This window comes from Podarcis melisellensis (genome assembly GCF_964234715.1).
Source record: "Podarcis melisellensis genome assembly, chromosome: 4".
NCBI classification, from domain to species: domain Eukaryota; kingdom Metazoa; phylum Chordata; class Lepidosauria; order Squamata; family Lacertidae; genus Podarcis; species Podarcis melisellensis.
Genome location: NC_138531.1, coordinates 48,373,996 through 48,401,022, shown reverse-complemented (window position 1 = coordinate 48,401,022; position 27,027 = coordinate 48,373,996). Strand labels below are relative to the sequence as shown.

At 41.7% G+C, this 27,027-nt stretch overlaps 1 protein-coding gene and 1 long non-coding RNA gene across 4 annotated transcripts in view; one reads left to right on the top strand and one right to left on the bottom strand.

The window, feature by feature from the left end:
* KDM6A (lysine demethylase 6A) overlaps positions 1 to 17,009 on the bottom strand; it is a 102,187-nt gene extending 85,178 nt beyond the window's left edge. Inside the window, exons 1-2 of one of the 3 annotated variants that reach the window (XM_081907801.1) lie at positions 16,774 to 17,009; positions 16,422 to 16,485 (exon numbers count right to left, since the gene is read on the bottom strand). In XM_081907801.1, coding sequence (XP_081763927.1) covers positions 16,422 to 16,485; positions 16,774 to 16,934 — 225 coding nt within the window. In that variant the 5' untranslated portion in view covers positions 16,935 to 17,009. The remainder of the gene's footprint in view (positions 1 to 16,421; positions 16,486 to 16,773) is intronic. The other 2 variants (XM_081907799.1, XM_081907800.1) reach the window with 2 other exon arrangements.
* Positions 17,010 to 22,159: 5,150 nt separating this feature from the next.
* Positions 22,160 to 26,066, top strand: LOC309368048. Its single transcript, XR_014167515.1, has 2 exons — positions 22,160 to 24,931; positions 25,228 to 26,066. It is a non-coding gene; the product is annotated as an uncharacterized lncRNA (long non-coding RNA).
* Positions 26,067 to 27,027: the final 961 nt, after the last annotated feature.

Below are 27,027 nucleotides of genomic sequence, written 5' to 3'. Positions count from 1 at the left end.
CAATGAATTTATCCACCTATTTTAATTGGTCTGCTCTGAGTATGACTAACATTTGATATTACCCATTGCACTTAGTAAAATATACTAATAGTAACCATACAAATGAAGCCAAAGAGTCACTGAGAGCTTCAATTAATTTGAATAGAAAGATGTGCCAGGAAAAGAAGACCCTTTTACATTTGAGTCTGCATTTATTCTCTAATGCCTATACTGTACTACCTTTCTGACTACATAGGTTTTTTTCTGGAAGGACTTGCATACAACACTTTTCAAAGATGTGCTTGTTGGAGTCATAAACAATAATGTCTGGCTTCTTGAATCATTACACCAAGCTGTTGGATAACATACTTCATTATAAATGCAATGTATACAGTAAATATTGTGATTAAGCAACTAATTAAATAACAGCCCATTTCATGAGCTGCTGCCCCAAGGATTGGCAAAGACTTTTGCATATGGAAATGGTGAGCTCTCCCAAGCCTGCCATGGATTTACTCAGAAATAATATAATTTATTCTGGAAAAGCAGGGAAGAAATATTTTCCAAAGCCAATCTGAGGGCTTGAGAAAATGTCTCACTGCCCCTGACAGTCCCCTGCCTTACCTAGTCAGCTACTAGAGAGTTTTGGGGCTTGAAAGGCCCATCTCTCCTTTGAGGCAAGCTTTAACAGGTCCTCAGAATTGTTATCCAAAGCCAAGGTTGGAGACATTACCAGCACTTCTAAGTATCACAATGCATTGTACACCAGTGTTGTCTCATTAGCCAGGGCAATGCACCAGAACAGAGACATGGTAAGCTTCTGCTCAACTGTCTCAACTTTGATATGACTCTATAGCATATATCCTATGAATTAATACTATGAATTTATAGTATTTAGGGTTACGGTGGATTTTTTCAGTCTTAAGTATATGGTTACTCAAAAAACTGAAATAGGTGGAGTGAAAAGAGAATTGCTCTTCATATATGTTGTCCCATATTACAACATATATGAAAAGCAATTCTCTTTCCACTCCACCTAATTCAACTTTGGCCAAATAAAGTATGTTGTTTCCATTTTCTAAATCATCCTCTAACAAGAATACAGCAGTAATTATTCCATTATCTCCCTCTAAAATGTTCCTCAAAAATGTGTTGTGGATCTGTTGTAATAGGCATGTAAAATTAAAAAAGGAATGAAACACACACATTTAAGTAAGTTCATTGTTGCATTCATTGTTACAAATCCAACCTAGAGTGTACCAGAACATGGATCACTATAGCCAGGCTATCCCAGTTGGAAAAGGCTGCAGCTGAAGAGCTGCCTAAATTTGCAAAGATGTCCACTTTGGGTCTTTAGTGACAAAGTGGGATCAAAAAGCACCCCCAAGATGCATACCTATTCCTTCAGAAGGACTGCAATCCAATCCAGCACACCTAATTCCAAGATTGGTACCTACCCACAGTGCCTATATCTCCTCAGGTTTCAACTTCAATTTACAGGCCAATTACCAAGCCCAGGTAACAGTTCACCACTTCCTCACCTGATGCAGATGACAAGGAGAAAAAGAGCTATGTTTCATCAATATGCTGATGACACCTCACTCTAAATCCCCAGTTGAACCTACCACATGGCAGCTTATAGATGCTTCAGAGAATGAAGGAAAAGGTGGAATCTTACAGGAATCTACAGCTGAAATGTCATGGAATCTAACAGAATTCCCCCAATGCTGTTTTCTGAAACCAGTGAGTCATGCAGGCACAAGTGGAATCACCATATCACCATGGCTCCCAATCCAGAGAGTTTGTCAAGCAAGCTCCCATTATCAGTATGGTATCTATGCATTATACACAATATTAAAACTGTTAATAAATCCATGATTTTGTACAAGCAGATTATGAAAACATAATCTGAACCCATTTTATATATTAAGGAATGAAAGTTACAAACAGAATGAGTAATAAATATTGCTCCCTCAGCAAATACATTAATATTATTATAGCCCTGAAATTAAACATGCCTGAGGTGAGCAAGAATTGCCTCTAGGATGCTAAGAAAAGCCCCGCAGCCTAGAAAGAGCACATAAATGCAGTGCAGTACTGCTCCCCACCTAAGGGAATACAGAATTACCATAGATGCTTCCTGCCTTTTCCTCGTCATCTGACAGTGTGCAGCCTGACTGAAAACAACCATAATGGAGAAACACAGCAGGGTGCAATGGCCTCTACCAATACAGTTCCCCCTTCTGCTGCCTCTGTAATATGCCTCTGTTGGGGGAGGAGGGCACTGACCAAGATGAGGAAATGCAAAACATGCCAGTTGCCACTTCCCAGGGTTTTAGCTTTAATTTCAAAATTTAAAAGGTAGGAAAGAAGCTGCAAGAGCAGCTACTTTAGCACTGCTTCATTTCCTTAACATAACTACTTATTCCATACCTTTCAATTCTTTCTAATTTCCCTTCTCATTGTCTATATTTTCCTTCTCCAAGATCCATGCTTCTAATTGCAAAATCTTCTGCCAAGCTCATCTACTGATGTTCTTCCGATCGTTCCACGACACAAGCACTGCAACTTGTCATATTAAACTATCCCTGCTCTCCTCCCACTGTGTGTTGTTCTGGAGGTTCTACTGACCCACGCAAGCCGAATTCAGCAGGGCGGGGGAAAGAAAGCCCACAGGGCTTCTGCTGAGAGGGCTGGTTAGGTGAATCCCGCCCTCAGTTCTCCATCCCTGTACTACAGGAAATAATGGTTGTACAAAAATATACATGACCTGTTTGTTTAAGTGTTGCAGATGTACAGATTTCAACTTTAGTGACATGCATATCCACCCACCCACCCTATCTAGAAATTTAACAACTCCACAAATGTTGAAGCAGAAGGAGGGGAACTGTTTTTTCTCCAGAGTGCAGGGAGGAAATTTTGAGAGAAATTGAAATATACACTATATTTACAGCCCCAAATGCATAAATGCTTAAGACTGCAATCCTATGTGAACTTACCTAGGAATAAAGTAACTTATGAATGTACATGTATAGGATTTTGCTATTGGTATTATACAAACAAAATTGTGAATGTGGCCAATATTAAAGAGTTAGGGCTCCAAATTGTTGCAGCCTATGTTACCTAAGCACATGTATCTTAGTTTTTGCCATCTGAGTTGTTAGTAAGAATAAAGTTTGAATGTAGAAACCACACTTTGTTTCACAAATGAAAGAAACAATTATTTGGGCAGAACCAGTCTTAAAGAAGGGCCTATATAGTCCTTTCCTAAAGATGGCAGAGCCCTCTAGGTGCAAAATACATCTTAGATTTAAGTTCTGTACAGGTATACAGCAAAGGTGGGGAATCTGTGGCCCTTCAGAAGTGGTTGGACTCCAACTCCCATTAGCCCATGACCAATGAGAAGGGATGATGGGAACTGTTGTCCAGTAACACCTGGCGGGCCAATGATGCCGTGCTCCTGGTCTATATGTAGGAATTATCACTCACTAATGTGCTGGTAACCTCAGGTTTTGACTTATGTAATGTGCTCTACATGCAGCTGGTCTGGCGGTTGCAGCTGGTACAGAATGCCACAGCCTGGTTGGTGTTCCTTATCGGGCAAATATCACGCTAGTGAAGGATCTGCAGTGGGTGCCTAACAGCTACCAATCCAGGTTTAAGGTTCAACTATTAACACACAAAGCCCTAAAGAATTATTGGTTGTTACTGATTTTATTATTTAAATTTTTTAAACTGTTTTGCCATGCTTTATAACTGACTTAATTCATTGCAAATTTTGATTGCAGATGTTCTAAGGTTCTGATCAAATTGCTGTGCAGATTTCAATTATGCATTTTATAATTTACTTTATAGCTATAAACCATTTCAGCATGTAAGGTGAACAACAACAACCAATGCTATAGGCTAACGTACATAAAAATATTCTTATTATACATTTTGAGTGAGTAAAACCTTGCATTAAAACAAATTTCTGTCATTCCAAAAGATAAATATATATATTGGACTATATTTGGTTTTTTCTTTGCAATAGTCCCCCAAATCCCCAATTTTTCTATTTTAAACAACTGGAAAGAAAGCTCTCGGGTGGGGGGTTCTATTTCCCAAAGCCCATTCTTTTCATTTCACCCCCAGACCTTTCAATCTCTCTCCACTGTTCACAAAGCTAAATATCTGATAAGAGAGTGATCCTTCTTGTACAATATTGCCTCAAGTTGAATTATACAAAATATTTAGTATCATCATTGGGGTTTTTTAATGACTTAAACATTTGCTGTCTCTGGGAATCTGCCTGAACGTACAATGTTGCAAACTGAAGATGGGGGCAGGGATGGCACATACCGTTATTTTTTGCACCATAACACTCACTTTTTTCCTCCTAAAAAGTAATGGGAAATGTCTGTGCGTGTTATGGAGGGAATGCCTATGGGTGGCATGCCTACGGATTTTCCTCCTCTAAAAACTACATGCGTGTTATGGTCGGGTGCGTGTTATAGAGCGAAAAATACGGTAATCCTTAACTCCAACATTTGCAGGTGAACTGATGCCCTTTAAACATTCATGGAATAGGTGTGAGAGTCTGTAGAGAGATTCTAAGCATGTTCAGTTTAGCATACATAGAAAGCCCCCCCACCAGGAATTCTGATAAAACAGGGATCCCAATCACAAGGAAGTCCCTAAACACATTCAGAAAATTCTCTAAACCTTTGCATCTAAAGGGCAGCCTATACACCCAGGGAAAATACAGGCATGGCTCACATACACACTTCTGCCTCTCATTTACAACATTACATGTTTAAGCAAAAAAACTGAATACCACTAGAATATGTCTGTCATTTGTCATGTTGGAGTTACAGTCTTGATTCTATGCATGCTATTTGAAAGAAATCACCACCAAGTTCAATGGTACATAAGTCAGTTAAGAGTTCACTGAACTTCAATCTGAAAGACTTATGATTAAAAGATGTAAAGATCTATGAATGTATATACAGATGTGCTTGTACAAAGATTAAATTGAAACATTAATATTATGTAATAGATCAATACAAAAAGTTAGTTTGTACATAATCACCAACAATCACATTCTCTAGGGGATGTGGCATCTCTAAGGTAAAGCTTCCATATGAAAATTTTTGGGATATGGGGGCCGGGGCAGGGACCAGAAACAGACCCTTACAGATTACCAGAAATAGCCTGCCTCTGAACAGAATATGAATGGGTCAGAGCTAATAACACCAATCTAAATTAAATAGCTTATGAACCACATCATATATGATGTTGGGTGAGGGGCAAATTAAGGTGTAGCTGAGCCAAAAGGGGGCTTGCCATGTCTTACAAAGCCACATGCATTGTACTCCAAAGCACTTGACAATCAGATGATTGTCAGATTACACCAGACAGATCCAATTACATACCCCTGTCCTAGAGTAAAACGGAGTAGAAATTTTGTGTGAAGCAACACATGCATTATGACAAAATAAACTGTGGATAGGCTTTAAATGTGCATTAATAATTTGTGTGTTGTTAATTGTTTAGGACTGTAAACTGATATTATTGGTGAAGACCAGAGTCTAGCCGCAATCAAGACTCAGGGTCCAAGGCTGCTGAGTCTTTAGCTAGGAGCCACACAAAGAGCAAAACCAAGTTCAGAGGTCTGATCCTGCTGCTGGAGATCAGGAGACCACTGCACCCAAGGCTGACAGAAAGCTTCCAGAAGAACTACCGGACCACCAGGTCCTGTAGGACCAAGGCCCATCATGTGAGTTTTCCCAAGACTCAAGAACCAAAGGCCTCCCGCAGTACCTAACCAGTCCAGCTGCATAGAGAAACTATAGAAGGGAGGAGTATCCATCTTCAGGCAGGAAAGTTGACCCTTTAAGAATCTGAAGTCTCCACAGTGGGGGAGGGTAGACTTGAAGCAGAGGCTATAAAAATCTGTCTGATCTCAATCTCTGTCACAGTATGTTACTCAACTCAGAACTATCCTTGGTCCTGCAACTCTTTACCTGTCTTGCGCCATGAGACTAGCATCAGACCAGGACACAGCATTGACCTCCGCAAAAATGTTCCACACTCAGTGATGGAAATCCATATTAGAATCTTAGGGTGATACATGAAGATGCTCATAGGAAGCAAAAATACTGAAGATTGAAAGTCTCCAAATGTTTATTATAATTAATTAGAGCCCACCTTTTAGGAATCATCATCATCATCATCACTATTAAATTTCTCTACCACCCTTCATCTGAGGTTCACAGGGCAGTTTAGAACATAAAAACACAAAACAGAGTAACAAACAAAACCTAAACCTACCCCACAGAGATATGTAACGAAGGCACCATGTGAGCCTGCCTGGGGAGAGCATTCCACAAATGGGGATCCACCAAAGAAAACTTCTGCTACTGTTATTATTACTACTATTTATTAAATTTCTATGTCGCCCTTCACCTGAAGTTCACAGAGCAGTTTACAATAAACACAAAAATGCATATCATAGTAACAAATCAACACAAAACCCCCAAACACATTGTTTAAAAGGCCATTGTTTAATTAGCCAAAGGCCTGGGAGAAGAGGAAAGTTTTTTGCATTCAGCTTTATGTGCTTGGCCAATAAATAAATCGATTTTTTTTCCCAGGAAAAAACGATTTTGCACCAGAGGAAGAGTTAGGGTAGCACAATCAGTTCTGCCACACTCAGCACGAAGCTAAGGAGGTGCCACGGGGCTTCACAACTAGTATATTTAGCTGAATGGAAGGCTAGAGGTGCAGTTGCTGAATTTTGGACTCTCACAGGGCACTGCTGAAATTTGAAAAACCTAAGTTGCCCCTGATTGGACCCAATGTGTTTTGATTACAGGCAACAACCAATCAACACACGTCCAAAAGATTTGTGATCACGCACATGGGTGTGATGGCAAACTTGAACATGACTTGAAAAAGTCATGAAAAGGGCGGAACAGGGGCGTGACGTGGTGGAACAGGATATGACATACTTATACACGCTTGTGGGCCAGGAACAGAACTCCCACACAAAATGGTCGTCGACTGTGCAATTTTTGCTTTAGGAGTGATCCCCAGAACATAACCCCCAGATAAATTGTGGGATTACTGAATAAGAAACCCTGTATATGTTTCAGGTTAGGCAAGGCCCAGCTCTAACATTTATACAACATCTGTATAGCTACTTAGTTTAAAATATTTTTTAAAAAATTACAAAATTTGCTATTAATTTAATTTATGCTCAAGCTTTCTTCATGCAAGTGGACTTAAAACTGAATAAATTTTCACTTTTTTAAAGTAATAAGCTAAATGGTTTTCCAAGGCATTTCCAAGCTGGAAGAACTCTCATCCCCCAATGCTTTTTTCTACCTCCTCCATCTTTCTCCAGCTGGAAAGGCAAAGTGGTTGAGAAAGAACCACAATGATCATCCCTGTACATGCTTCTGTCTCTCTACCTGGACACATACTTTATTCCCCTCTCTGAGACTTTTCAAGAGAGACAGAGCAAATGCCCACATTTGAGTTTCTGTTATTAAAAGACAGACTATAAATTGCAAATAAACTAGCTTGGAAAGACAAGATAGGATAGAGATGGAGAGGTGAAGAGAAATGTCTTCCCCCATGTGGCTTTAGCCTGCTACTTATCGGCGATGGTGCCAAAGAATAGTGGCTAACTCAAAACAACTCACAATACTGTGAAATATTGCTAGGCCAGTGAGACTAGTTTATTGAGAACAGTTCAAAAATGCATGAATCAATGCAGGTGGTGCAGTCTTATAGATGTCTTCTCCTGCAGATCCAGAAAAAGAAGAGGAAGGAGGAAAACAGGCTTCCTGAAGTACATACTTTGCTGAGCATCAAATGGAGGAATATGAACACAAAATCTTACAACCTTAATATCTATTTTAATGACCCAGGTACGAGAATCAGCACATACATACATGCCCTGGCCCTTCAATCAATGACAGCAATTAGCCAAACATATGGGGGTAAAATTTGATACCTTATGTCCCAATTTGCATAGGTTCCAGTTTGGGTATTATCAAATATAGTAAGATCATGAAATAATACCCACATTTAGAACTTGGATACTGGAGCCATTTCTGCTTGTTTAGGGAGTTACTTGTACATTACTGGATCTCAGATACAGTCATACCGTGAGTTGAATGTGCTTCAGGTTGAGCGCTTTTGGGTTGCACTCCAGAAGTAACGGAGCGCGTTACTTCCGGGTTTCACCACTCGCGCATGCGCAGACGGTCAAAATGACGTCATGCGCATGCACGGAAGTGGCAAAACGCGACCTGTGCAAACACACAGCCGCGTTTTCTGTTCCATTCAGGATGCGAACGGGGTCCGGAACGGATCCCGTTCGCATCCCCACTGTAGTTTTGTTGTGTTTTTCTCACTCTGAAAATATCAATTGCGCTTCATAAGATGGCTCCTCTGCACCACTGTTAAGTGCCTAGTCCTAACTACTACTAGCAGACTGACAATAACGTAACACACCCCTAGTTACTTCCTGAATGAAACATAATCAGGAATACACAGAAACAGAACAGTGTATGGAAATTATTGTCCTCATATACCTGTGCGTCTCAGTCTAACCCTTCCAGTAAATGGCAATGAAGTGAAGTCAGACATGAGCGTGAAACAGGAGGAGGGTTTACCCCGGCTTCTCACTCCTTAGAATTTTCCTCTCACTTCCATCTATTTCACACAATGAGTTCAAACTGTGGCTAATCTTGTCAGCAGGTACATGAGGGTGGGGGTTTGTTCCCATTCTCTTACTAAATAGCCTGTTGGGTTAGATTAGTTGCGACCATTGATTTACAAGATCCAAGAGAAGTGTTCACAAGGGAACGATGAGCACCACTATAGTCCTTTAGTTAACTGCCACTCCTCCTACAACCAAGGAGAAAAGGTCTTTTAAAAATAAAACACTGGTTTCCCTCACTCACTGTGGTAACCACAACTGTAAGAACTGCTGAGGAAGTTCCATCCACAGGTTCTTACAAACAACTAAATGCTTCACATCATAATTTACCATACACACATCGCCAATGAAAGCCTTCAGGAATCCATAACGCTGGCCACAGAGAACTCAAGAAATTATCCTTAAGGAGTCTATCCCTTCTATGATCAATACCTTCAATCTATATTAGTGCAGCAATCTGAATCCTGATAAGAAAATATGTTTATTGTATGAAACGTAATAATTTAAGGCCTGTAATTCCACCTTCAGCTTTCAATAGTTTGGCAAGCAAATTAAAACTGCAGTCATTCTAAACTTTAGCTTTTTAAGGTGCTCCCGCAACACATTCATCAGAGTGCTCCCAAATAGTTCAGATCTAGTTATCATAGCAAGTTATAAAACTGTATATATAAAATTATTATATAAAATTATATATATGTGTGTATGTGTATGTGTGTATGTGTGTATGTATATGTGTATATGTATGTGTGTGTTCATATATATGTTTTATATATATATAAAACAAGTAGAGATTAAAAGGCTGAATTATTATAATCATTCAGTATACTTCCTATTACAGAAAAATATTAATGTGAACAAGAGATCTAAAAATTGTGATTCTCTTAAAAATATATACTCAAATGAAATACAAGGTGTAATTCTGAAAATGCAATAGCAGCCTGTCTAAAAATGATGTAGCTAATTTATGGCCATATGCCGAAACATAAGGTGGCTGAAAAGAACTAGCCAACTCCAAGATTTATACTTTAACATACAATGACAAAAAATGACCTAGAATGATGTATATATTTATTCCTTCATATTTCCATGAACAGACTTTAAGAAAAAGATCCCTATTGATGCCCCAAAACAAAAAAGACTTTTTTGGATGTGTGGATATATTAATTGGAGCGTGTCAAAGCTTAATTTAGGGAGCACACTCAGAGTTTCTTATGCATTTTTACATATTTCGGCTACTCTTGGTACATGTGTACACACACATACACACTCCCCAAATAAAGTACTGGCCTAAAGTATAGCATCACCTCTTAGATTACAATCTTTGTCTGTATGGGTGTATCAGTTTTGATGGTCCAAAGCTTATTTAAGGGTGCACATCCCTAGTTGTTTATTCTCTTATTTAGGCATGATGGCACCATGTTCTTGATTGAAAGAATGAATGTTTTTAACTGTTTTTAGACTGTTTTTATTGTTATTGATATGTTTGCCACACTGGGAGGAAGAGACGGATATAAATGAAATAAAATAAATGATAACTAGTGAAAATGATAATAATATAATGAAATACTCCCTAATTATAGTTTGATATAAATTTTACGGATGTAGATGCACAATAGGAGGATGACCAATGGCCATTTTGGAATATTGCTTCCTTAGACCTGTGCCAACCTGCATATGATATCTATCTAATTTTGATCATTCCAGACTTGCATTCTATCAAAGTATAAAGTGCCACCAGTAATGGCATTCCTACAGAAATCTCTTACAGGTACAGGACTATCACTGGTATCTCAGCGATCATTCTGATTCATAGTGTTTGTAGGAAAGTTTCCATTTTTGTAGCTAAATTAGGCCTCAATCCAGGGAGCCACAGAATGAGCTCCACATGAGAAGTTACATTTCTAAGGCTGCAGTCCTATGCATTACCTAGGAGTTAAGTCCCTCTGAAACCAGTAGGACTTAATTCTGAGAAAAGAAGCATAGAGTTGCAGGACATTTTCCAGAACTCCTTGTATAAATGCAAAAGACTTGCAGGATATTCAGAAGAGACTTCTGAGCTGCATGGGGAAAGTGAGAAATCAAATTTCTGAAGGCACTGTCTAGCTTATGTCACAATGAGAAGTTGATTCTGTCCTGCAAGAGATATTTCCTTTTTTGTTGTTAAACCATCAATTCATAGAATCATAGAGTTGGAAGAGACCACAAGGGCCATCGAGTCCAACCCCCTGCCAAGCAGGAAACACCATCAGAGCACTCCTGACATATGGTTGTCAAGCCTCTGCTTAAAGACCTCCAAAGAAGGAGACTCCACCACACTCCTTGGCAGCAAATTCCACTGTCGAACAGCTCTTACTGTCAGGAAGTTCTTCCTAATGTTTAGGTGGAATCTTCTTTCTTGTAGTTTGGATCCATTGCTCCGTGTCCGCTTCTCTGGACACGTTCCAGTTTGTCAGTGTCCTTCTTGAACTGTGGTGCCCAGAACTGGACACAGTACTCCAGGTGAGGTCTGACCAGAGCAGAATACAGTGGCACTATTACTTCCCTTGATCTAGATGCTATACTCCTATTGATGCAGCCCAATTCAATTTACATTGAATTGTAAATTGAAATGCAACAAATAAATAAATTACAGAATATCACTGTCTAAATACCTCAGATCACAACATTACCAAAATATGACTAAGCGAAATCTATTTTTAAAAAATATTGGCTTTTTTAACCATCCTGTATCACCAAACAGGGGGGGAAAATTCCACAAAAAATCAATCTGATTTATTTCCAAATAGAAGCAGTAAGGACCTAACGATAAGTTAGTTACACATTCTCTGATAATCCTAGTTACAGATAGGTAGCCGTGTTGGTCTGCCATAGTCAAAACAAAAAAAATTTCTTCCAGTAGCACCTTAAAGACCAACTAAGTTAGTTCTTGGTATGAGCTTTCGTGTGCATGCACACTTCTTCAGATATCTTAGTTGGTCTTTAAGGTGCTACTGGAAGAAATTTTTTTTGTTCTGATAATCCTAGTCACACATGTGTTTGCAAAACTAGACTATTATATTGAATAAGTGCAAAAATAAATTAACAGAATGAAGCTTAGTGTATCCATTGCATGAACAGTATGTCCATTACATTCTATAAAAAAACATTGACAAACTTATTGGTTATGGCCTAATTTTATCAATACACTAAATAAAAACATAGTCAATTACCATCATACTAACTTCAGTCAATATGACTTCTGTTATACAGCGGTATCTCTGGTTACATACTTAATTTGTTCCGGAGGTCCGTTCTTAACCTGAAACTGTTCTTAACCTGAAGCACCACTTTAGTTAATGGGGCCTCCTGCTGCTGCCGCGCTTCTGCCGCGCAATTTCTGTTCTCATCCTGAAGCAAAGTTCTTAACCCAATATACTATTTCTAGATTAGCGGAGTCTGTAACCTGAAGCATCTGTAACCTGAAGCGTATGTAACCCAAGGTACCATTGTATACACACCCAATGTACCAACGAATTGTTGCCTTAAATAAGGGAAAAAAGAAAATAAACAGAAGACTAAAATGCATGAAACTGTAGTGGAGACCTTAAAATAAAATACATTTCACTCCATGCAACTGTCTTTGAAACAAAGTTGTTCCAACAGTAAACAAGAATTCCCATGAAACATTAGGGTAACAAACCATAAACATTATACAAAGTACTGGCAAAAATGACTGAGGATGGATTCAAAGTGCACTGAATATATCTGATGGCAAATTCTATCTAACCACACGCATAGGCATACCTCTCATTGCATAACAGTAAAACCTTACTTAATAGCTTGCTTGGCAATATATTATCACTGACATTAGCATATAAACCTCTGGGTATGAGTGAGAAAGAAGTTGCCCTCTGCTGCAAGGAGAAAACACCAACCTACAAACATGGGTATAGATATTTAGATATTTAGGCTTCTGTCCTAACATACAACAAACATTACCTTTACACATACTTTATAAGGAAATATAAATGCAATGTATTTACACAGTTATTCAACATACTGAATTTAGTTAGCACACTAGTCAGCAGTATAAATAGATTTTATACTATAATTTCTTATATTGAATTGAGAATGGGGGGAGGGGTGACCCATGATAATATTGGGCCTATCATACTTCTTTAACATGCCCTTTAAGTCTGAAAGGTTCGAGCACCATACTATCACAAATTTCATTAGAATAAGGTCTACAGTATAACAAAACAATTGCTGCAGCACAAATAGAAACCAAGCATGTGCACAGAGGAACTAGAAGATCCAAAAACCAAAGTGCAATACCAGAAGCTTGCTTATCATATACACCCACCAATGCCTAACTGCAAGCCAGGAAGTAAGAGTCATCATACTGCCCTGCCCCCATATTAAGAACAGAAGCAGATGCACTAGCCTTATCCAAAGCAGGGTATCAGGAAAATGTTTGCAACACCTTTTTCCTATCAGCTCAATGCTTCAAATGAAGAACTGCTTGTAAACATTAAATCGGACCCTGAGGATTTGTTTACACTAGTATTTCACTTGGTATGAGAAGTACAAAATGCATATTCCTGTGCTGTCCCCCCCCCCCGCCCCCGTACAGAGTAGAGAATGCATTCTGCATGGGGAAATTAAGAGCAGAATCAAACATATATCATAGTTTAAATATCCCTCTCTGCACCTTAGATCAAGAAGCATATAATTTTCATATCCAACAAAAACAGTGGAACTTCTTACAACAGGCCTAGAAAAGTGCTCCTGAGAGACTGCCATTGTTGTCACTAGGTACCATACACTTAAATGTTCTAAAACTGTACTGATTAGCAAACTTGAAGCAACACTATGTTTACATAAAAAAACTAACAGTGGGGGAGGGGGAGTAAAATAGACTCAGAATAATGACCTGTCATAAACCACAAGCTTACCTGAGCGAGTAACTATGACAAAAAACTTAAAGATGCCAATCCATAGGACAGATATCTCAGGATTATCATGGACCCAAGAAGTAACCCAACAGGAAAGTCGTTTAGGTTCCCCCACAATTCAGTGATACTTTGCTCAATAGCAAAATAGAACCTAGTTATTTTCTGACACAAAAGTCAGACTCTCCACACAGGCAGTTTTTCCTCTGAAATTGTTCAGCACCTCATAGGCCTGGCCTTGTGCATCTGAAAAGGCCCACAGCCCTCACCAGAACTACTGATGAACAATGTAAATGAACCCAGGATGAAACCTAAAAATGACTGAAGTGTTCACCTGGCTGCTTAGATCTTGCCTTTTAAAAAACTATTATAACTCAGAGGAAGCAATTCGTTCCCAGATGGTTTGGATTGGTGTTATCATCTAAGAATGAAGAGATCTACACCATGACCATTACCTACTACACATTATCACTTAAGGCATAAATTGTTGCACCATCCATGGTTTTGACACAAACTATTGGTGAACTTACTGGCTTTTTGCTATGTCAGCCATGAGCTTTACATTTATACACGTTTGACTATGACCAACTTTCAATGAAGCTCTTCACTGCAATCTTTGCCTGGTGACAGCTCATTCTGGAAAGTAAGCCCCCAACCACATAAGGCCTGGGACATCACTCTTTCAACAGAACCCATCTGTTTTAAATACATCTGCCCTAGTTTGCAAATTCTGCATACTTTTAATTTAGGCTACAATACTGTCCCCACTTACCATGGAGTAAGCCCCAACCAACTCAATGGGACTTATTTTGGAGTAAGCATGCATAGGATTAACCTTAATATTTTTTCATATTCAGAAATGTCAGTCCAAACCATAGAATGACAAGATAACAATATACTATCCACTTTCATGTATACTTTAGCAATGTTACCCAATTGTTGCGCTCTGCTCAATAGGAAAAGAAACCTCATCAGTTCTAACCCTTAAAATCCACATGTACCAAACTCTGTTTTAATAATGTCACCAGAACCTAAGCCTCCAGTTATATACAAAAGATAAATACACATTTGAACTAAATATACAGGAAAAATGAAAGCACATTACAGTTATATTGTGTGATATTAAAAAGAACACAATACCAAAAGTAATCAGGCTGTTCATCTTTGCAGATTGCGGCCTAACATTTTAAGCAACAGAAAATCATCCATTTTTTTAAAGGTATGTGTCTCATCCTAAAACAGTTTTCAGTAAGATTTCAGATTCTGATAGTCTCTAACATACCAGAAACTATATATGCACAGCAGATTTTTTAAAAATTAAAATAACTACTTAAACATTAAATGCTTTGGAGAACCTGTCTATTTTAACACTGCAACGAAAGCCACTAGAACAGAGGAAAGTGCCATTACATAAAACAAAACAGACATACCCACATAAAAAATCATTCACAACATAGTAAGTTCACCAGTTACACCAAAAGGAAAAAATATCTAAGCAAGCATTAAGGTCTAAAGTAGACTATTAAATCCAAATGGGAATGCCAATTTTAAAATAAGGAAATAATTTCATTTATATCCAGTCCAAAACATTAAGATGTCAAAATATAGACTCTAGCTCTGAAAATGCAGTGTCAAATGAATCAGCATTATACCCTTTCTTGCAGCATAATAATGGTTAAATCTGTCCAGAAAATTAAATGGTCATATCTAGGTGCCAGACAGCTGCATGTTCCACAGGTTGATGCCGTTTATCCATGCTGTAAAAGTGCAATATTCTGCTTTAGAAAACCGGAGGCAGGAGCTCTCAGTACATTAGTGGGATTTGCAGCTCCAAAAAGCCACACTCTTCAACTGATATACATATTCATCCCTACTATTTATTTCCCTGTTTACCTCCTCCCACCCTGTTCTTTCCCCTCCCTATCCGGCCATCTTGGGCAGTCAGGAGCAGCCATTAGTTAACTAAATGACAGGACCAAGAACTTTTTTAAATATAGGAACAAGATTTCTCTTCACACGCTCAGGTGAGCAGCAACAGCCTCTCCCCCATGGCCTGACAAAACAGCATGATGAGGCGAAAAGCCTGGGAGAGAAGACTCACTCAAGGAAGATGCACTTTGGGAGGAAGATGGCTCGAGAGTAAACAAATCACTTGGCGACTGACTCCCCAAAGTCACACACCATGGAAGAAAAGGGATCCCGCTTCTTCTAAAGCCCTTCTTTCGTGCTTATATGAATTAAGTTGGGTCGCTTCGGTCCTGTCCAGCTTTATGAGTAAATATGAGCAAAAGGGCTTTAAAAAACCAGGAGGAAAAAAAGGAGGTCCAAGGTGGCCAATGGCAGATAAGGAACGCCCGATCTCCCGATTATTCGCGAGGTTGCTCCCAGCTGGAGGGATTCAGGCCAGATGCGCAGGCACTCTCTGTCCTACTTTTTGGACAAAGCCCAGAAAGTGACCGAGAGCAGCTTTCCACGCCACGCGCCCCTCTCTTCCCCCTCCGCGCACAGGGGAGCAGAGGGAGGCACCTCCGGGCACCACACGCGCGCCAAGAGAGCCATTCCCGTCCGAAAGCCAGGGAAAGAGGTGGTGGCCACGCAGGGCAGGCTCGACCCAAGTCTCCTGGCGAGTCCCACGGGCGCGCTGCGGCGGCGGCGGCGGCGGTTTAATTCCTCCAGCTCTGCTCCCCACACACATACAACACACACACACACAAGCCCACACAACACACGCGAGGGGAGGGTGGCTCCCTCGTCGGTTGCCTCCTCCCCACCCCCACCGGAGCCCAATCCCCCCTTACCTTTAACAGCAAGGCCTTCGTTCTGGCGCCATCTTCATGAAGCCTCTGAAATCCGAAGAGTCGGCTGCAGAAGGGGGGAGACGGGAGAGAGACAGGCTGAGAAAAACAGCCGCGTCCGCCGAGAGGCTGCCCCCCTCGCCCGCCCCGCACGGACGCCTTCATCCGCTCCCTCGCGCTCGCCGCCCGCGCTCCGACCTGACGAGAGCACCACAACCGCCGCCGCTCTTTTTTATATTCCCCTCTCTCTCTCTCTCCCACACACACACGCGCGCACACACAAGACACACTCACACACCCCGGCCGAGCGAGAACACCGGACGAGCCCGAGCGCGGAGGCTGCCGTTGGGGGTACCTGTCGAGGCCGGCGAGGACTTCTCTTTCCTCCGCTGTCAGGCTGGCGAAGTCCTCCTCGCTCTGGCCGCTCGCTTTCCCCGCCGCCATTTTCTTTTCCTCATCACCGAAAGAAGCAGTAGAGGCGGCGGCGGCGGCGAGCGACACTCCACACGATTTCATGGAAACGCAGCGCAATTAACTCGCGTTCGCAAGGCCCCCCCTCCCCGCGCGCCCACCCCAAGGCCCCCCCAGTGCCGGGCGGGGCGGGGTGCCCGACACACACACGCCACCAACACAACTTTTATTACAACAACAACAGCCGGCAGGGAGGGGGAGGGAGAGGCGGGGGGGAGCCCCGCTGCTCGGAGGAGGAGGAGGGAGGGAGGGAGAGAGGGAGGGAGGGAAGGAGCCCCAGCGCTGGAGACGCGGGGGGGGGAGGCAGGAGGGGGAGGAGAATAAGGAGGAGGAGGAGGCGGCTGCTGTTGCTGCTGCTGCTGCTGGCGGCGGTGACGGCGGCGGCGGAGCAGTGTTTACATCGCTGCTGAGCCGCCAGCCCCGGCGGCGAGGAGTGAGTGGAGTCGGAGTGACAGGGGCCCGCGCGCGCCCGCGCGGGGTGTATTTGTTGCCTGTACAAACTTCCCCAGCAGCTGCACAAAGTTGTTGTAATTGTGTCACACAGCGAACCCCACGCCGCCACCGTGACCCCCCCCTCCCCACCCCGCTTGCCTGTGCCCACGCAGCCAATCGCCGCGCCCAGCCGCGCCCACGTGACCTTTGTTGACTTACGTCAGTCATAGCGCTCCTCTACCGCTACGCTCGAGCTTGGTAGCCGCGCTGCCTTTCACGTAGCGGCTAAGCTGCGGAGTTGGGAAGCTGTACTTCGGGTATCCCGATTACAGCCGGAGCGCGGAATCCTCCATGTGTGGCCGAGGCGGGGCGGGTGGCGTTAGAAACTTCATCTACTTTTCTAAAAAGTAGAAAAGGAGCCAAACCTTCCTCACACTGTCGGCACAGCATGTACATTTTCGGGACAGATATTCAACGGATAGAGACGCAGAGACAGCAGAGGTTTCTGCGGAAGCATTTCTTCATGTCATTCAGAGTCTGGCTGGGCTTTAAAAGCCTTATGACCTCTCGCGCGGAAGAAGGGCAGGGATTGAGAAGCCTAGTTACACAGGATTTTAAAACGTTGGCATTTACGGTACTTTGTTGTTGTTTTTAGGTAGTTCTGCAGGCAGAAATTCAACGGATATGGCCTTTCCCTGTTCATAGAGATGTAAAAAGCTGCACTGTTGAATTTTTACCTGCTTTGCCGACTTTAAAAGTGCAAAGTGGTTATTGGACGGACGAACAACACAGGATCTGAAAAACGAGAGATTATTTCTAATCAGGAGGCTCGTAGATTCATTATTCCGTATCAACCCGTTTCAGTTCTGTCAGGGCACGAGGTCAAACGTGTACCTTTGTATATTAAAAATCTATACACCACCCCTCTTCATTTATGTGATCAAATACACACTATCCTTTTCTGTTCAGTTTTTTAAGCGATCCACTTATTTTATTTGTTTACCGAAATTTATATACTGTACTGCTTTATTGACGGGTTACATAACTGGTTACAAACTCGTTTCCGTCGGCCTAACGAATCATACCGTTTGCTTAAGAAGTGAAATGTGCTTTAAATTCTCTCAGATGTGTAGCACGACTTGGGAACAAGACGGGGGAGCACTGAATTTCCAAAACTGTATTAAATAATTTTAAAAAAGCAATTCAACACTGAATGAGGGCGCAGGCCCATCCAATGAGCAGAAACCATTGTGGGGGAACTGTCACGATAGCTTTAAAACAAGCAACGAAATGGGGCCATGTAACCCCGGTCCTATTTTATCTGAGGTTGGTTTCCGCGCAGTCCCTGCGTCTAGGACTCTTTCCCCGCTAGTGGAGGAGTTTTCGTCAATCGAAAACCGGAAGCTTAAGTCGCTTTCCTCCCCTATCTCTTCGGCTTCCGCCCTCATCACTGGCCGTACGCCATTGGCCGAGAGGGCGGGATTTATGTACACTATGGGCTGTTATTCAACCGTCAGTGAGTCAATCAAGCGACTTTGTCAGTTACCGAAGTAGCAGCAAGTTTGTATGCGGCCTTTAAATTAGGTGCGGGGAGGCCCCAGCGGCGGCGGCGGCGGCGGCCAGCAGTTGCTCGAGGGGGAATAGGTTTGGGATTGCGTGCGCATAAATGGCTGCTGCGCTTAAACAGGCGGCTGGTCTGGAGACGCTGCTAGGGAGCCTGTGCGCGTGAAAACACGGGTGGCCGTTACTGCCCCTGTCGCTGGCCGCCTCCTGCGCAGAAGGGTGCGGGGAGGGGGCGCTCTTCTCGGCCAACGGCTGCGACCCCCGCCCTGCTTTCCTCCCGCCTTCCCTTGGGCCGGGTCTGGGGCGTGGTTCTTCTGGCACCAACGAATAATAATGGCTTCCCTTGCGCGGTGCGTGTGCGCGCGAGGAGAGAGAGGAGTGGGCCGGGGCTTGGAGCCGAGCCCGCCGGGACGCCTCTGAGGGGGCGGTTCGCGAAGCGGCGGCGGGGCGTCCCCTGCTAAGCCTGTGCGCGGCCGCCTTGGGCGCAGTGGCTCCGCTTCCTCGGCGGCGGCGGCGGCAGCGGCTCTTCCCCCGAGTCCCTCTCAGCGAGGGCGAACCGTTAAGTTGCCGCTTCGGAGGAGCGACCCGCCTGCCGGGAGCTCGCCTTGGCCGCGTGAGAGGCGAGGGGGCGACTTCCAGAAAGGCAGCCTGGGCTCGCGGCTCCGCTGGCAGGCGCCTTCCACTTTCCTAGGAGGTGGGGTCAGGGAGCAGCAAGTCCTGCATTAGGCCTCCCCACTCCCCCCCCCCACAAAAAAGCGACTCCCGAGTTAATGTGTTTCCTCAGCCCGAAGCAGAAAGCAGCCTTTCCGTGTCCGTGGAAGCCTCTGACTCCAGGGAGAACGTGTGACAGAGGCCGCCTCGAGAGGGCTTCCTCCATTTTCCTTGCTGATTACCTTTCCTGAGAATAGACACGTGTTAGGGTGGAGAGCGGCGGGCCTGGGCTGTGAAAAACAGGGCAGCGCAAATATAAATCTTTCCTGGCGCTTACGGGGGGAAAACAACAAACGCCATACTCGCACACACGTACACATACCCTAGCTAACGCACTTTCACGCGTCTTTAGTTCCCCTCAGTACACCCGGAAGGAAGAAAATGCAAAGTTGAAATGTTTTGCTTCGCTTCCCCCAAGGACCGCTCTGGGAGACTTCTCGTATTAATAATTCTGTATTTATCTAAAACCGTCTGTCGAAAAAGTGTGTGTGTCAATAGTTTTACATAATGGAAACATAGGCTTTTTCAAAACTGCCCAATTTCCTAAAATATCAAACACAGCCTAATACTGTATACACTTACCTGAAAGTCAGCCCTGTCTACCTCAACAGGGCTTTCTTCTGAGCAACCTAACTAGAATTTCCCTATTACACTATAATAGCTGTGTGCTACATTCTTGTGAATGAAAATGGTCCTTGTGAGAGTGAGCTGGGAAATAATAACTTTGTCTCCAAGTACTTTTAGATACAGTTACTAGTGTAATGCCTTGTTTTTGTGATGTTCAGGTAAGAAAGAATTTCATCCAATGAATTTTTATGAGCTGCTGTAGAGTTCTTGAAATTGACTTAAAGGTAGACCAAAGGCAAAATAGTCTTTACCCTAGTTCTTTATTTTCCAGCTGCACGTAGTACTGCCACACCTCATAATAGTATTGTGAAGACTTGCATGTTGAAGAAGTATTCTGCTTCAATACTGTATAGTTTCGTTTGTGAAATCCTTTGAAAATACTTGGTCATTTTTTCTTCTCATATTTGCATATTGTATTTTTCCTCGGTTTTAATTGGTGAAAATGGGAGTGGTGCTTCTGAAAATTGAATTGACTCTGTATTTCTGCTGAGCCATACCACAGCCATTGCGTTATGCTGTACCACATTAATTTATAAAGCCTGGCGTTAATTTTGGAATGTAAGGACTTCATTCACCAACTTTCTGGAAATGTGAAATTTGGAAGAGCTGTAGGCACCACCTTCTCTGCTTGTTTCTCTTCTCCCTTGGTTCACTGTTCCTCCCTCCTCCCCAGAGCACATGCACACACACAGCTTTTCCAAGGGTCTGGGTAAAAACGGCATCCAGTAAAACTGAAATGGATCTTGAATTTGCATAATTTTACATGGCACCCTGCCATATTGTTTTAGGATTCTGGTGTTGATCCACATATCATCCTTGGACTGTGGTTTTATATATGAAACTATAGTAGAAGGAACTGCTGACATGGTGAAACCAGTCTCTGTTAAGGGCTGACCCTAACAGAGACTATTAAGTGTATCTGTGCATGACTATGGAGTTTGCAAAGTACAGGTGCCATGGACATGATAAGCTAGTGTGGCATAGTGGTTAGAGTGTCGGACTAGGACAGGCTTCCTCAAATTCAGCCCTCCAGATGTTTTGAGACTACAGTTCTCATCATCCCTTACCACTGGTCCAGCTAGCTAGGGATCATGGGAGTTGTAGCCCAAAAACATCTGGAGGGCTGAGTTTGAGTAAGCCTGGACTAGGACCTCAGAGACCAGTGTTAAAATACCCACGTGGCTAGTTACTGGGTGACCTTCAGCCAGTCATTGTCTAACATACCTCACAGGATTGTTTTGGAGATTAAATGAGGAGGGGGGAGAACCATGTACACCAAATTGAACTCATTGGAGAAGAAGTGGCATATGAATGCAATAAATAATAAATTAGTGATGCTTCTAGAAGCGGACATGCTTCCCCATGTCTGCAGTGACGGAGCTGCATGCTCAGGCACCGGGGATGGGGAACAGGTGGGGGTGTAGCTGGTGCACGTCCCGGGGGACATGGCACATGTCCCGGGGGCATGGCATGTTGCCTGCGGGGGCGTGGTGCACTGCTCACAGGGGCGTGGCGCCTGCCACAGGGATGTGTGGCACGTGCCCCAGCAGTGTGCGGCATGCGTCGGGGAGGTGGCTGTGATGGCACCCCACCCTGGATAGTACCCAGAGCGGACCGCTCCCCTGCCCCCCTTCCTCTGCCAGTGCATGTCTGGAGATGTTGACTGGTGGGTGTAAGAGAACAACAGAACAGGATTCAGTCCGGTCTCTATGGAGCTGGGGAACACAAGCTTGACTTGCTGTCTGTGCTGAATCCAGGACTATAGGAGGGGTGCTATAAATCTAATGGGGGAACAAAGCCGTTGGACTGTTATTGCTGTTCATAAATTTGTTCTTAAATTAAGCCTATATATATATATATGTATATATATATATATATATATATATATATATATATATATATATATATATATATATACACACACACATACGTATATATACATGAAACCATGTATCAGTCACCACTGTCTCCAGTGATCGGCAGAAGTATTTGCTAGCACGTTCGGAGTCTCACTGCTCAGAGATAGGGGTGCCCACAACAATATTAAAACTTACATTGGTATATTGCACGGGACGGGGGACAAATCTATTGGAAAGCAACAAAACCACCAACAAATCACAAGACCCATCTTTCCTGTTTCCCCCACCACTCTGTTTTCCTCCCCTCAGTCTCCCAGAATATTATTTTTTCTCTCCTACCCTCTCTTATCAGTCCATTGCTGTGCAGCTAATGTGACCTTGAAAAGCAGAGCTGAAAGAGGATATGGAAAAATGTACCCACTCTTCTCTCAGTCTTTTTGCTCTATGTACTTTTCAAAGGGGGAAATTGTAATCACCCTCACCATCTTATGTCAAAGGAGGCAGTGGGGTGGGGGGCTCAGAATCTTTGTAGATGCCAAAGGATGTTCTGGTCAAATTAATGGATAATTAAAGGGCTTTTGTAGCATGAAGTACTTTCCATGAACTTTGGCCTATTAGCTGCACCGCTTCTTGGAAAGAGATGACCTTGCCACAGTTACTAATACTCTGGCTGCATCTAGGTTAAATTTATATACGGGGCTTCCCTTAAACTTCCCTGTAAACTTCAGCTGTTTCAGAATACAGCAGGTTGTTAACCTGATTATACTGAAATATTTGCATTGGCTGCCACTTTGTGTCTGGCTGCTGGATTGAAGCTATACGCTCAAAAACTCTTGGGATACGGTATCTGAAGAACCACTTGCTCCCATAACATTCTTCTTCTCAGAAACCCTCCTCCAACTGACCTTCGGAGGCAAGGCACCTGGGGAGATGGCCTTTGAAACTGTGTGCCTCTCTTACTCAGGGATGGTTTCCAGACATTTAGATGCTTCGTAAATATTGGTTCCTGACACCTATCTGTAATATAGGTATAGGATGTATATAGTGTGTGTTTCTTCCAAAATATGTACTGAAAGTTCACCTTTGACACCAGGGAAGTGCTTTCACTTAAAGCAATTTTGTTTAGACAAGCCTTTCCAGACGAATAGACGTTGACATGTCTTAATATTTTAATTCTAATTATATTTAAGTGTTTTGAATTGTGTTAACTGATTCCTGTTATTATATATTTATATCCTGTGTTTTCCCCTGTCAAGGAGTCAAGGTGGTTTACAGATAAAATATGAACCGCTAAAAACGGGGAGGGGGGGTAATTAAAAAACTTTGTTCATTGAAAATTTTAATATTGTAAAATTTAGAGGTTTTACTACAATTAAGTGGTAAAAATATTTTGCTAAATAACTAAATTAAAAATACAATTTTGAGATATGCTCACTATCTGACCAACTGGGATATACTTTCAAAATCAGGTTCATCACATGGAAAGCCAGAAATGAAGGCTGAGGGTTTTGGAGAACATATTGTTGGTGGTGATTGGCTCTAAATAAGTACCGTTTCACTGTCATATATAATTTCCAGTTGGTGAAATAGGAGAGAACTGATTTCACTAAGTCTTCATAAATGAAAGTACTGTATATTCACAACTGATGGATGGGCATCCAGTATACAGTCATCAATAAACTTTCTGTAGTAAACACAGTACTAAAGAAAAGCAGAAACCATCCCTTTATATTTGTCATCCTTGGCCAATCGGCAACTTAATATATGCTAGAATTTTTGAATAGCATGTTGGACCAGTAGACCTTGGTTTGATTCAGGAAAGCACAACTTCCAGTTACCCTCACCACCATTTATTTGTTTCGTTAGTTACTCAACACAGGACAGTTTCTAAGTGATGTACAGACAATTTTTAAAATATACAGAATTGTTAATAACTGTAAAGATGTAAACATTCTAATCAATACATAAAACACCAGCTGCCCAAGAAGTAGGGCAGCAGCCCAGAGCAGTGCTCGTATAAAACACTTTAGGAAGGAGGTCATTTAATACAGGAAAGCTATGCCTCATTAAGAGATGCTGTACTGTACAACATACCTTCTAGTTTTGTCAATTTGTATAAGTGGAATTAGACAAGGCTGAAGTTATCACACACCTGAGATATGTCTTTAAGGCTCACCCGTGCATAAGTTCTGTTGCACTCAGTGAGTAATGCTTTTGAGTAAATATGTATAGAATTGTACTGTAAATCTTGTGTATTACTTTGAGAATTTCTTAATGGAAGAAATGTTATAAATATATGTTAAATAGTTACCAATGCAGCCTTATGCATGTTTACTTGCATGTATCCTGTTTTTTACATATAGAAATTAAATGCTTCATGTTTTCTGCTTTAAGGCACCTTGTGAGCCCAATTTAGATTTAAAGACAGGTTAGAAATTTTACAATAAATAAGAGTTTTGTTTTCTATCATTGTTTACAAATCTAGGATATTAAGATAAAACCCTACTAATTTTTAATTCCTTTAAAATATTCCCAAAGCTGACAAAAATAAAATAAATTTCAGAAGAAAATCTACATCAGGGATTGTTCCAACAATTGTGGATTAGCCACTAATAATGTTTCACTGGGTGACTTTCTTATACATTGGGTACATGAATGGTTATGCTAAGGGGTGCTCATTGTTATTTTAACAGTCATGATAGGGAAGGAGGTAGTCACTTTAGTGAACAAGGGGTTATAGGTTAATCTCAATAGCTTGTATTATTCCAGGACAGTTGGAGATCTGCAAATACAAATACTTAACATAAGCTCAGAAGGAACACTTTCTTCGTGATTCATTCTGACCAACAGGTAAGTCACTCGATTCTGCACAATTTACAAAGCAATTTTCAAGGACAGCCTACTGTACTATAATTTCTGTCATAAATTTCTTAGAACAACTTGGTTTCCTCATATTACTTTAATATGGGGATCAAAATTCATTTTGGGTAGGTATTGGGAACATACGTGTGAACATCTGATAAGGGAAACAATTATCTTTGTAGCATGCAAAAGTCATTAAGTGATGCACGGGGTTTCCCACAAAATGTGCACTAAAGATGGAACTACACATTCTGCTATTTTATCCCCCTTCTGCCTCTCCACAGTACAACATCCGGAGAGTGCAAACCCTAGGATAAAAATCGACCAGTAAAAGGCGCGTGTTTAACCCTCACCACACCACCTTCCCCTCTGCAGCTCCGCTACCACTAGCTAGGATTTCTATAACAAGTTAATCATGCCGCACAAGTTTTTTTCCAGCTGCACTTAACAACCAGAATGAAGAGTTTAAACAAGAGACTTGAAGATATCACTACCTGCAGTAGTTAACAGTAATAACCAGCATATTTCAAGACTTCCTGTATTTTTCCTTTATCCTGCAAATGTACAGTACTAATTTGATCATCTCGTTAGTTTTCCGGATCTTACCTCATCATTCCCTAGTTGTGAGTCCATTGTTCACCATTTCAAAGTTGCTAAGATTTTGCTCTTTTGAAAAGATTCCAGAATTAGATTTTGTGCCCAATACTAACTGAATTACCATTTACCCACAAAACATTGATGTTTAAATGAAATGTAATTTATCATTATTTGAATAGCATAAATGTTTGTCACTCAAATCTCTCTTTAGGCATATTCACCATGCATAATCTCAGGTTATTACAATGCCAACAATCATCCTGGCCATCTTTATTTCACTGTAAAATAGTAAAATTCCATTACCTGACCAGAGTTTCTTGAGACTAATAATAGGAAATGCTTCTGGGCATAGTAAAAAACAAAGAAACCCAAAACCAGTTCTATTCATTCTCTGTTGTTACCTTCCCAGTGACTTTTCCCAGATAATTTCCTAACTTGGTTTTTAGATGTATTAAGAGACAGTATGTTTTTGTCACATTCATATTGACTAATTCATATTAGTTTATTAAAAATGTTCTCATACTAATCTTAAAAGTCTCATTCCTTTTGTTCATCCTGGATGGAAAATATTGGGACCACAGATTATCATTATTACATATCCTAATTATATTCCTGCTGACTTCTAGAATGTTTAAAATTTCCTCCCAGGATTTTGTTATCTGAATTATTTCTGCTATTGTGAAAAAATGCCATCTTACTTGTTTGTAATCCTATGCACATTTAACTAGTGGGAAACAGCCTTGTTACTTATGAGTAAACAAGATGGCACAGTTACTCCGCTCTCCAGTGCCTTGATGTGAAATGACAATGAAAGGTTGACATCACTAAAATCTTTATATGATCAGACACAGACTGAATTTCTATTTCTGTATTATCTTTTGACATTTAGAGTCATCAGAATCCTGTCTGTTCTTAAATAATTTTGATGTGGTGCAGAATAAAACATAACATCGTTTGAATATCTTAAAGGAGCAATAATTAATTGTAAAACCATTATTAATTACAAACTATCCACTCCTCTTTGAAAATGCCTAGGTGAAAAGTTACTGTCTTTTCCTTCATTGATCTGCTGAAAAATGGCATTCACCACTCCTTGGGATCGCTTCACGTTGTTATATCATCTACTACAATTATTATTATTTCATTTATATATTGCAAACTCACATAAAAATGTATCTGTGTGGTGGGTGGCGCTTCAGTTTAAAAACCATATCATGAGCAATACATTCAACCTTTACAAAAATTGATTGCACATTATCGAGTAAAGCAAAGCCATGTACACAGGCAAAGTTACCCTAAATGTGCCTAAGGTGAGTTGCAAAGCAAATAGCACCCACCCTTCTTCTATTTAAATCACCACCACTCCCAGTGTGCTTTACAGATGAGAGAAGGCAAGAGGGATTCGCTTAGCATGTGATACTCTCAGAATGCGTAGTTGTGTCTTGAGCTGAATTCACAAAGCTTTATGCTGTCAGAACGTTGATCCA